Consider the following 12,663-nt stretch of genomic DNA (forward strand, 5'->3'; position numbering starts at 1 on the left):
CAGAAGTTTTCACAGACATGAATAATTAGCAGCATATTGTATAAAGGCTTTTATACAGCTAAGTGCACTTTAAATATCTTTCCCCTCCTTTCACATTCAAGGAAACTTCTTCAAAATTTGATGTGATGGATACCTATCGCATTAGTTTTAAAAGAGAATACTCGTAAATATACTTATGTAATGATTTCATTTCTCTCTGGAAATTCACTGATATATTGCTTCTTAATAAATGCAATAACTGTACCGTAATGATTCTGTTTTCATCTTTGATTAGCAGATTTTGACTCTGGTGTTCTTCAAGCATGCCACTGGCTAATCTGCCACACTGGTAGGAACGAAATTCTTTTTAAACACCTTCATACCTGTGTTTCAAATTTTAACACTTTAGTTTAAAACATTGTATTTTCAGATAAGGAATCTTACATGCTCCCATTCGTTTGTGAAGTTTACATTTATCCATACCCTTCCACCCACTTTGGTAGGAATATTTTATATTTTAAAGAATTCTTATAGGATAGAGGTGACTTAAAGACTTCAGTATTTTGATTTCTCTTAATTTTTCTTAGTTAGAAATACTGGAATCTGCTTTATTGGTCCAAGGGATTTAGAACATTCAACATTTCAAATGTGTAGGGCAACAGCAGAAATAAGATTACTTGGCCTGACTCATGGGAACTGAAGAGGTTTCATGTTCGAGGTCCTCAAAATGGTAATAAGAAACTTACTAGCTTAAAAAAGACTGAAGAAACCATAATGATGCTCAAAACCTCCACTCTATTGGATAGATTCAAGGTTTATACATTATTTGATGATAGCTGGTCCCCGTAACTGATTTAAGCCTGCTGAAGCTGGTCAACAGGTCAAAGTACTATCATGGACATCCTCGCTGCCTCTTATTACCATCCTAAACTGATGGCTATTTTATCTGAACCCTAGACCTTGGCAGCCCTTAATAACAGATTATTTCATCCTACTCGCCTTGTGGCCTTGAGTCTGCTTTTCACCAAGGAGCCAAGAATGAACTGTTCAAAAGAAAATTTGCTCAATGACTACCAAAAAGACAACTGGACCTTTCTTGATGGTAGAGGGTACCTCCAGTAGGTTAATACATTCAGAAAGAAGTCAATTTCTTCTATTACGCCTATGGTAAATTTGGGCATACCCAAAGAATACTCAACATATCATCACTAAAAGGATGGAAAGTGCTAAACCTACTTACCTGCCTCACACCTTCCCTAAGAAAACTCATCAGTGGCTTGCCAGCACTATCCCTGAGGCACAGGGTCAGGCGGAGACGGAAGAAAGGCAATCAACATGTAGAACTCCGGAGATTTCATGACACATTCTTTCAGTTTCATTCTTAGTCATGATAGTACCTTTTTATGGTATTTGACCTCCTCATCGCTAAAACCGGGAGAGTTATGTGATTTACCTATTCACAGAGTGACTGTGAAGAATAAATATGTGTCGATGAAGAATTTGTACACTAAAAAGCTAGACAAATGTAAATTATTTGTTATACATCTGGCATGTAATGAATGAGGCGGCCACTCTGGGTTGGTTTGGGTATCTATACATTGCTGATGACATCTTTTCCAAGGGAAAATGCATCTGAAGGTCTAGAGGACCCATTTTTAAATCAGCTTTTAAGACATGGGCTTAACATGTATCAAGTACCTGCTGTGTGCCAGACACTGTGCCAGGCTGTAAACACATATCATTGCAATAGATCATCTAAGATGCCTCTTTTGACCACAGCCAACATATTAATAGTGATAAATACATACAGTACTCCAGTTTCTCGGAAGGATATATTTCATTATTGCTCTAACAATGAGTATAGCATGTGACATTCATATGAAAGGCTTCGCATGTGATGAAAAAGTTAGTGGAGATGGAGTGTTAGCAGTAAAAATATTCCTCAAATTTAAAAGTTCTTATTTTTTAAATAAGAGTGCTAAGGGAGTGCAACCTTAAAATTAAGATTTCAGGATTTATAGGCAAAAGAAATGAACTTAGAAGCTCTGCTGCTCATCCTCCTGGTGCACATGTTTCCTGAGGCCCAACGCCTTCAGCAGCACATGTCACGCAGTATATTAGGCACACACATTCCTGGCTGCCTCTGGTCTCTCAGATTTTCATATTATGTTTATCAACCAGTTTGGGGCCTCACATTTGGAATAGCAGGCTTTTCATGTCTAGGGCATAGCTTAACTTTCCACCTTTTTTCCTTCTCAATACCCTTTAGTTCTCAGCACAAGGGACTGAAGAATTTAGGAAATGTGGTTAAACATGACTTCTGAGTCAGCACTGAAAGCTGGAGTGTGATGATCACCTTTTTTGGTCTCCCTCTCTCTCTCTCTTTTTTTCCCCGGTGGGGTCTTAGTTGTTCAGTGAATTAGTTACTGAAAAGCACAAATAAATGGCCCACTTAAAATTCCTGTGCCTCACCAACAGTGTGGAGGTGTCAACATGATAATGCTATTTGGCTAAAATACTCCTCATGCTGAAGAGTAAAACTTCCTATAACTCAAATATTCTCCTGTGTAGACCATCCTCATGCATTAGAAAGGCAACTTCGTGAATTTATTGAGGTGTACAGAAATTATAGTTTAAAAATAGGTATAGAAAATAAGTTTGTCATCTAGCTTCTAACCAATGGAAATTAAATATGAAAGGCGTACAATACAGAATTGTTATGTATAACTGGATGAAATTTATGGGTGATCTATGTATTCCTACAGAGAAAATTCTACCCAGTAACTGGACAGACACATAGCTAATCTGTGAAGGTTGTCTCCTCAGAACGACCTTTCACCTTCTACCATGACAAAGCATTTAACCTTAAGTGTATTACTATAGATATACAAAAAAACTTATTTCAAAAAAGAACCCCATTCATAAATTCTATATTCTGTACCCTAAATTTAGAGAGAAAATACATTCTGTAGAGAGACTGGTTCAACTATTTCATGAATATCTCTGTTTCTTTGCCCCCTAACAGACAAAAAACTTTCGTATTATGTGGCGGTAGGTTTTTGAGTGAGAGATCATTAAGCTACTCTCAGCATCTCCTTAGTGACTATCTCTGGAGTACTACAGCTTTCCCTCTGTGGAGGTCCAGGGGCCAAGAGGCAATGTGACAGGTTGGAAACTGTTGTGTGAAAAACATTAGATGGGTAGAGACTATATAATAAGAAATAGTAGAACAATAGGTACAGGCAAATAAACCACACCTTCTATAAAGCGATGGTTTTGAACTTCTACCATGGATTATAGACCTTCAGTTATGCTTACATAGTATCCACTGTTAGGAATTCAAGAGGAGAAAAGAGAGTAGAAGAAAAAATAGACAGAAAAAGATATATAAAAATAACAGGTAAATAAGTTTAGATTTGATTTGGAATAGAAAAATATTTAGCAAAAATTATTTCTTAGAAAAGTCACTTAATAGGTCAGTAGTTTTCAGACCAAGTGCCATGTTCCCTGAGGTCTTGTAGAACTCCTCCAGGGACAGGCAGAGGAGATCTGGGACTCTGGTCTCTCATCGACTTTAAGCCGGGTACCAGCTCTGCTGTCTGTTTAGACACTGGACTTCCACAGGTGTTAACCTGGAAAAAGGTTACGTGACAATAATAATAATAATAATGATAGTAATAATAATTAATAATAATAAACTCGCCCTTTAAGAAATAATAAAGACCTAATATGGGACAAACAGATTAATGACTCCCAATTCTAATTTTGGGATGCTCTGTCCCAAAATTATGCAGAGATAGAGTGAAATGATCACAATAGAACTAATTTTAATTCTTAATAATTAAAATAAATATATGAAGTACCTAATCATATCTGCATACTTGTTAAAATTATAAATATTGTAAAATCTGGGGAATCACAGCTAATGAGAAATGTCAATCTCTCAACAGTATTTCTGCATCTCAGAGTCACCAATCTGGAGTAGAACTGCGAAGGATAATTAGGTCCCGAGTTGCTCTTTGAGGAGAAGGAAGAGTTAAGGAGAAAAACAGCAAGTCGCATAGACTCTCTTTTGCTTTCTTAAGCCCTGAACCACTTCAGTGTGTTGGGCATGACCATCGGGCATTACATACTCTCAGCTGTCAACCCTTCGCCGAATTACCAGCACCTACTAAAAAGAAGGGACTATGATTAGGCTGTATCAGTGCTGCAGGAGAGAAAGAACAGTGCTGGCACATGCTTCGCTCTAACAGAGCACAGGGCCCCAGTCTTTCTGTGAGAGGAACAAGGTCCACTTCTCTGTAGACAGGTGAGTGGTGAGAAGAAGGTGTAAGAGCAAGGGGGTCGGGCCACACAGAAAGCCGGGACTAAAATGGTGACAAGCTTCTAGATCCACCGGAGAGGATTCGAGGTCTGCTTTTACAGTTGACCCTTCAACAACACAGGGGTTAGGTGCACTGACCCCACATGCAGCTGAAAACCTGCGTAACTTTTGACTCTCCCAAAACTTTACTACTAAGAGCCCGCCGTTGACCAAAGCCTTACTCGATAACATAAACATTCGATTAACACGTTTTGTATGTTCTATGTATTACATACTGTATACTTAAAATAACGTCAGGTAGAGAAAAGAAAATGTTATTAAGAAAATCGTAAGGAAAAGAAAATATATTTACAGTATTTACGAAAAAAAAAACATCTGCATATAATTGGACCTGAACAGTTCCAACCTGAGTTGTTCAAGAGTCAACTGTATATTCTCACTAGTGGGATCCCTGTCCTCGAGTCAGTCAATTTCTTCCCAGCCCTACCCTACCTCCCGCTGGCTATTTGGTCTACTCGAAAAGTTACTATTTTTGCATGACTTAATAAAAAACCCTTCCTATATCAGTACGGTGGCAATATAAACACAGAAGAAAAAATACTGGGAAATGCTGGTCTTAGACTGGACTGATGCGAGTTAGAGGGAAGGAGCCAACCCACCAGTCCAGATTGGTGATCTCTACAGCTGCAGAAACATTTGTTTCAATTCCTGAAAAAGAAGTCAGAAACAGGTTGTTAAAAATACAACTCACACAACTCTTAACCCTCATTCACAGAACTGAGACTGTGAAGTCAGAAGCTTTTCAGTTATCTGCATAAAGCCCCAGACCCCGGTAGGTGTATGTGTGTGCAGAGACGCCTCTCCCTACCGTGGGGAGTTGAATCCACTGTCCACAGTGATGCTGCTGCTGTCCATACTGTCGAGGCGTGCCGAATGGGTGGTTCTCGGGTGGCTGCTGCTGTCAGTTTCTTTTGGGGCAAGGAGGGTGAGGTTCTTCTCAAATTTCCTCTGCAAGTCTCTTTCCTTCTCCCTCTCGAGGAGCCACTGCATGGTGCCTACGTCATCTCTGTTTTTCTCCTCCTCGGCGTTTTTGTTTGCCCCTTCCTCAGAGTCATCGTCATCAGAGACATTGTAATAGTCAAAAGAGGCTTCTTGGTTTCCCCCTGACTCCTGCTGACGCTGGAGAGCTGGCATGGCTTGTGCCGCCGACGTCCCCAGGGACGGCTCCAGTTTCTCGCATCGGCCTGGCAGTGTGTCGGCAGGTGTCTTCGGGTGAGATTTGAGGAGGGACAGGCTGGATTTATGATAGCTGTTTACAGACAAGGTGCTGTGAAGAGGTTTGAACAGTGTGTCTTTGCTGAATATCTCTTTCCTCTTGTCCAGGCTGCTGGGCTCGGCGCTGTGGTGCTGGATGAGGCGTCCATTGGCAATCCCTTCAGCTGCTGCACCCGAAGCAGCTGGGCCCCCACCGGGCCCTTTTGGTGACTCCTCCTTGTGCCCTACGGGTTCCCTAGAGGAATGCGGGGCCTGCCTATCGGACAGAGGCAGCTTTTTCACCCCTTCTGCCAGGGTCAGAGTGTCATGGTCCTCTTTATTCTTGCCCAGAGGGGATGGCGCTGTGAGCACCGTCTCACTGGAGGTGTTGCACTGGAAATAGTCATCCGTAGCTGTTTTTGTTGGACAAGAGTTGAGTTCACCATAGGATGGCAAACTCTCGGGGGGTTTGCCTGGCTCCAAGAGGCTACAAGCACTGGAAGGTTCCTTGCTGCCACTGACTATTTCTGGAATACACACCTCTTTATAGCCTGTGGACAAAATGTGAGCCCTTTGATGACTGGCCGTCTGTGTGGGCCTTAAAGTACTGTCGTCAATGTAGGACTGGCTGGGGGTTTGGTCATCCTGGCTACAGCCTTCAGCCAGGTCATCAGGCGTCCCCAGAGAGGAAGCACCCAGAGGGCCTTTGGAGTTGTCCATGGACCTGGATCTCTCCTTGGCTTTGTTAGACCTCTCATTCCTGGACCGTCGGTCCTGGGTATGGCTGTGGCTTCGGTGTACTTTTGAGTGGGAGCTCCCCCTGGAAGGTTCGGGAAAAGGCATCTCAGTTCTCCTTTTGGCCAGTTCCCCCGACACATCCCATTCTGGCGTCATAGGGAAATGAGGCTCGATCACGTTCGTGTTGCTATGCATGATGAAGTTCTCCCCTTTGTGTTCAATGATGAAGCAGCCCTCCCTGGGGGCCCTGGTGAGAGGGTCGCAAAAGTCGTACTCTCTGTCACCCAGGATATCCAGATGGGAACCATCTGATGGGTCTCCTTTCGACACCCGTGTCTTGCTGTGTGATCGAGACTTCCCGTGGGACTTTCGATGAGTCCTGCTCTTTTTACTTCTTCCGCTGTGACGGGCAGAGGACCCGGCTTTACTCCTATGTGCTTTTTCTTCTTCCAGTTTCTTCATTAGTGCAGTGTGCCTCATGACGTTTTCCACGGTCAAGTCAGGATTAATACGCCTAATGATTTCCATTTCCACTTCCCGAGGGATAGTAGTTGGCGTGTCCTCGTCTCGCAGGGGCCACTCTTCAGGAGGAAACTGGGCAGAGAAATTGGCTAGCTGTTTGGTCTTGTCTTTTTTAAAACTTAGCCGGAATAACTTGAGCCCAAATTTTTTAGACTGCTTTTCACTATCTTTAGGCTTTGAGAGAGTTTCTGTCTTATAAGAAAAATTTACAGTACTTTTACTCTTTTCAGTGGGTGGCACCTGGCAGAGGGAAGGAGGGCAGTAAGGGTCTTTGCAGTCCCGGGCAGGTTTCCTCTGCAGAGTTGACGCATGCATGCTGTGCATGTCTTCTCTGCAGCAGTGGCAAGAGTCGCAGTGGTTTCTGGGCAATGTCCTTTCCCTGACGCAGCCTGAGGCAGAGGGCGTTATGGTTCCGGGTTGCGGAGAGGTACACTGAGACCTGTCAGGTATCCTCTCGTCCAAATGGTACCATTTACTGTTAGTTCTTATGAGAGAAGGAGTTATGAAATAAGTCTGTGGGGTCACGATGAAATAGCCATCTGGAGTGGGGTAGATTTTCCTCTCCCGTACCAGCGTGTTCAGCGTGTGCCGTAAAATTTCTTGGCTTGGGGTGGGAACACCTAAAACCAAGAGGACACATCATGAGAATGAAGAAGAAACATGCTGATTCCTGATTTTTCAGAATCTGCTATGGACTGAATGTTTGTGTGCCCCCAAGATTCATATGTTCAAGCCTCAATCCCCAATATGATGGTAGGAGGAGCTGAGGCCTTTGGGAGGTGATTAAGTTTAGATGAGACATTCTAAGAAGACACCAGAGCCCCCTCTCTCTGCAAGGTGTAGGTACATCTGTCTGTAAACCAGTAAGAGGTTCCTCATCAGACACCAAATCTGCAGGTGCCTTGAACTTGGACTTCGAGCCTCCAGAACTGGGAGAAATAAATGTCTCTTGTTGAAGCCACCCAATCTATGATTTTTTTTTTTTTTTTACAGCAGCTCAAACTGACTAAGACAGAATCCTATTAATTAAGCTTCAAAATATTATCGTTCACAAGATAAACAGGATTCGAAGGCGTTCCTTAAGTTTAGTGTGAATCCTAGTTTTCTCTGATGATGCTTATGAATATTACTATTGATAGAATGGGAATATATAAGAGCTGGGAAGAGAGAAATGGATAGATGGAGTTAGGTTGTTACTATTGTTACAAACATTTACTGAACTGAATCATTAAAGACAATATTTTTAAATGAGGGGGAAAATAAAAAATGTTTTACATGACATCGATTTACAAAAAAAAGACTTTTTCAATAAAAGCAACTAGGGAATAGGGTTGAAATAGCCATCTTGGTATTGAAAAACAAATCTAAAATATATAGAGGCTACCATATATACTTGAACTACTCTATACACTCATTTTTTAAGATTGTTTACTTAATAAACTTAATTTTATAAATTATCAAAAAGGGCAAGTGGACCTGACCACTGTTTATGATATACTTTCCAATTCTGAAATCATTACCTTCAATTTTTAAAGTGATTATAGCTCTGGTGAAATTTAGTTAGATCTTTCTCCTCCTTGGTATAAGTCGGCAGGATGGAGGTGGCTTTTCTAATTTATAACCAGAGAGCCCTAATAAATATGCTAGTGAAAGCTCAGATGCTCTACATCTGTCTGGTCACCGAGTCCAAAACTGCCATATTTGCTAGGATATAAATTCCAGAAGGAAATCACAGATACTCCTTTGAAGAGTAACTGATATTGTTTTCAAAGGGTTTTATGTGCATGTTTATGCCTTGTCTACCCCAAGAGACAGAATCAGGAGTATATCCACTTAAGAGAGTATAAATTCTCCAGGCTGTAGCACGTTTACTTTACTTCTTGGGTATTCTCCATTCCTCAGTGCCAGGCATATTCAGGGTGATATAAGACTGACCCGAATGATCTACTGTCATGCATCCCTTAACTAGGTGGATATATTCTAAGAAATGCAGTAGTAGGTGATTTCATCATTATGTGAACATCACAGAGTGCACTTACACAAACCTAGGCGGTATACCCTACTACACACCTAGGCTATATGGTACAGCCTACTGCTCATAGACTACAAAACTGTACAGCATGTTACTGTACTGAATACTAGAGGCAACTGTAATACAATGGTAAGTATTATGTATCTAAGCACATACAAACATAGAAAAGATACAGTAAGAATGCAGTATAAAAGATTTAAAAAAAAAATGGCATACCTGTATAGGGCACTTACCATGAATGAAGCTTGCAGGACTGGCAAGCTTTCTCTGGGTGAGTCAGTGAGTGAGTGGTGAGTGAATATGAAGGCCTAAGACAGTCCTAGACACTGCTGTAGGCTCTATACACACTGTCCCACAAGCCCTCCCCTTGCCTCCTTCTGACAGGGTCAGAAATAGGACATCGAAGTTGCCGATGCTGCTGTATCAACAGGAATGTGGGCTGGACCAACTGGAAATAACAAGGAGAAACTGGCTGGGTAAGACACAGATCACCATATCAGTGACTGTCAGGACAGTGTGAAAGGTGGCCTAAGGATCAGTAGGAATAAGAAATCAAGATGCAGAGATAAAAGAACACAGGGGATTGTCATGGCAATGTGGTTTTTGCCATCGTAGGTTTGAGCAGTGTCAAATTAAGGAAGTCTGTGGTATTCATAATAAAAGAGGGTGTTTAACATGGAGAGGGTACGGAACTGAGGACTCGGTATTTTGACTTTGGAAATTTGTTTTTGGTTCCATTGACCTTATCTGGCACAAAAGGCTCTCTCTGGTATTGAAATGAGGAAAGAAATAAAACTTATCAATGCTTTACATCATTACAACCTGAAAACACTTCCAAAGTACAGGGACAGGCTGCCTCCACACCACCACAGAAAGCTTCTACTAACGTAGCAGTGGTACTTAAAACTTGTTAAGATAGTTCCTGTGGACCTGTGTCCTTGTGCAGAATTTGAGATGCTCAACAAGGAATTCACAGCAATGTACTCTGAACATCATCAGGCTGGATCTGGGAGGAGTGTGGCACCTTCTGAATATGTAGTGTGGGGGGGGACAGGCCCCTCCATGCTGAAACAGGTCAGTGGCTGACTAGGATGTAATCTGTGCATTAAAAATTGAGGTGTTAACAGGGAGAATCTATTGCCACGCCCCACAGATATTGCTACTGTCAGAGAAAAAAAAATTCCTCCTAAACCACATATCCTTCCACTTCTTACAGGAAATTCAGCTCCGTTATAATCTTATGAAACCACTGTCTTATATATGGTCTGTCGTTGACAGAAATGTCGTATGTGCTGCATGACTAATTTGGAAATAGGTCAGGTTGAATCATACTGCCAATATCCAATCGTGTCTGACCCACAAAAATGACAATTTCAGTAGAGACTGAAAGCTTGGGCTCCAGGGCCAGACTGCTGGATTGAAATCCATCACTGTTTTTTGCTGTTATTGGTTGAATTATGCTTCCTGACCCTGGACCTCTTGCTATTCTAATATGTTGAAGTCCTAACCCCCAGTACTGCAGAATGTAACCTTATTTGGAGATAAGGTGTTTATAGAGATAATCGAGTTAAAATGAGATCATTAGGTGGACCCTAATCCAATATGACTGGTATCCATCTTAAAAGGGGAAATTTGGACATAGAGACATGTCTGGAACAGATTTGTCACTCACAGCCTTCAGAAGAAAAAAAAAAACAACTCTACTGACACACCGATTTTGAACTTGTAGCCTCCAGGACTGTAAGACAATACATTTCCATTGTTTAAGCCACCTGTGCTTTGTTATGGCTGCTCTAGAAAATGAATACAGTGGTATCACCTTAGGCAACTTACTTAACCTCTCTGAATCTCTATTTACTAACATCAAAATGTGCATCATAATAATACCTGCCCTTGTTGGGTTATTAAATAAGTTTAATGTATGTATGACAGTGCCTGACACGTAGCAAACACTCAATAAATATTAGCTACTAGTAGTCTCAACTTCAGGTCAGGACTCAGGGAAACCCAGATTACCTTCAAAGAACATTGTGTTGCAACCTAGAACAGCTGGGTAAGCTGGGAAGTTTAGGTTTCCCCATCCTTCCAGTACTATGGAGGTGAGATATGAGAGCATTAGAAATGGCCTGGAGTTCTCAAGGGGAGAAAGCCCATGAATGTGACAAACATACCCGTTTGTGTTACCATCTTCACAAGGCATCCTTAGTGACCAAAGCAGAAGAGTTAACACTGACTCTGAATATATAGTGCTTAATGTAATTATTTAATTTTTGGCCTGCATGGTTTCCTTTTAGTCTAAGGCTCTACTCTTGAGAAACATTTTAGTTTTATGCAAATGATTTCAAGGCTGGGATAATAACAAATATTTTTCTTAAATTTTATGACAGTTTTTGCACAAAATAAATACAAATTACAACTGAATTAATGATATAACCCAAACCATATCTATACAATTCTTGAGAGCCATCATAAAGCAAATGATGCTTACGCATGAGAAAAACAACTTAATAGAGCTGCTAAGCCCCACTAACAGCCAGGGCCTTCTGCTGAACACCTCCAGGAGGCACCATTCACACAGAATCCAGCTCCTGAAGTGAAATACTATTCACACATGAATGATGCCACTGGAGATGTGCAGCGCAGCAACCTAGATTACAAACCCGTATTTGAAATTGAGTGTACCTTACATGGCAGCATACTTTCAATCAGTATTATAACGAAAAGCAGTTTTTCAAAAAATAGTACAGCTCATTTATATAAATTCACGATTGGGTTTACTATACTGCTATAATAAAGGAAAACTGAGGTGTAATTCATAAAAATCGCTATTACTATAAAACCAAAATTGAACCGTATTATAGATCTCGCTGATTGTAGGCCTTCCAAGCGATGATCTTCAAAACTATATAGAATCATGACTACAATGTAATCATTCCATAAGAATCATTAATAAGCTCTCTGATCATTCCAAATGAAGGAATGAGAAAGTTTCCATAGAGAATTTACATCTAAAATTTTTATGTCTTAGATTTGCAAGTATATCAATCAAATGTTTAATTTGAAAAAATAAACTAGAAACATTCCCTGTTCAATCGATTTTCCATACTTCTACCGGTGTATTTTCAAAGCTTTAACTGAAAGTCACTGATACTGATGATTATTATTTTATTAGTAAGTCCTAGTATAATGACTGACATTTTTAATTGTCTATGAAATCTAGGGTTTCAGTAGAAATTTGTAGAGATCACCAGAAAGAAATATGGTTGTGGTGGATATTTTTAACATTTACATGTTCCATCGCTTCCAGATTCTACTCCCAAAGTTTATCATGAATTTGGATTTTGAGAGCTTAAAGAACAAAAATAAGCTTTACATCCAAACAGGGCTTGAAACTTGACCCTCTCTCTTACCTTACTACTAAAAGGAAAAAGGTTTGCCTGGCAGTTAACAAAACAAGACAAATAATCAGACAATCAAGAACATTCAGAGATAATAAAATGTTACAAAACTTAAGATATTTTGTAGGTAGCAAGGGTGGGTTCACGTTAGAGTTTTTAAACAGTATGTATAATTTCACGCATATTAATTAGAAAACTGAAAGAGGAGGAAAAATCATTGGGAGAGAAATATAAAGTCCTTTTGGGGCAAAAGGAGAAGTGGGAAGACTCGATATGGGAGATTCCTATTTAGTTTAGAAGTATTCTTTCTGCCCTCTTCCCATGGGTGGGGTGCATTCCCCCACACCCTGACTTTGAGTTTGGCCAGGTTCACTTTGGCCAATGGTACGTTAGTAGGTATGGTCTGACCAAAGGGC

The 12,663-nt window shown here is 40.7% G+C and overlaps 1 protein-coding gene across 10 annotated transcripts in view; it reads right to left on the bottom strand.

The window, feature by feature from the left end:
• Window positions 1-12,663, bottom strand: part of STOX2 (storkhead box 2) — a 209,650-nt gene that overhangs the window by 4,505 nt on the left and 192,482 nt on the right. For 8 of the 10 annotated variants that reach the window (XM_023532901.1, XM_011364031.2, XM_023532904.1 and 5 more), the window contains one exon: window positions 5,172-7,437. In XM_023532901.1, coding sequence (XP_023388669.1) covers window positions 5,172-7,437 — 2,266 coding nt within the window. Of the gene's footprint in view, window positions 1-244; window positions 363-4,962; window positions 5,012-5,171; window positions 7,438-12,663 lie in introns of all 10 variants that reach the window. The other 2 variants (XR_002781290.1, XM_023532902.1) reach the window with 2 other exon arrangements.

The sequence above is a fragment of the Pteropus vampyrus genome, unplaced genomic scaffold (genome assembly GCF_000151845.1).
Source record: "Pteropus vampyrus isolate Shadow unplaced genomic scaffold, Pvam_2.0 Scaffold92, whole genome shotgun sequence".
Taxonomy (NCBI): domain Eukaryota; kingdom Metazoa; phylum Chordata; class Mammalia; order Chiroptera; family Pteropodidae; genus Pteropus; species Pteropus vampyrus.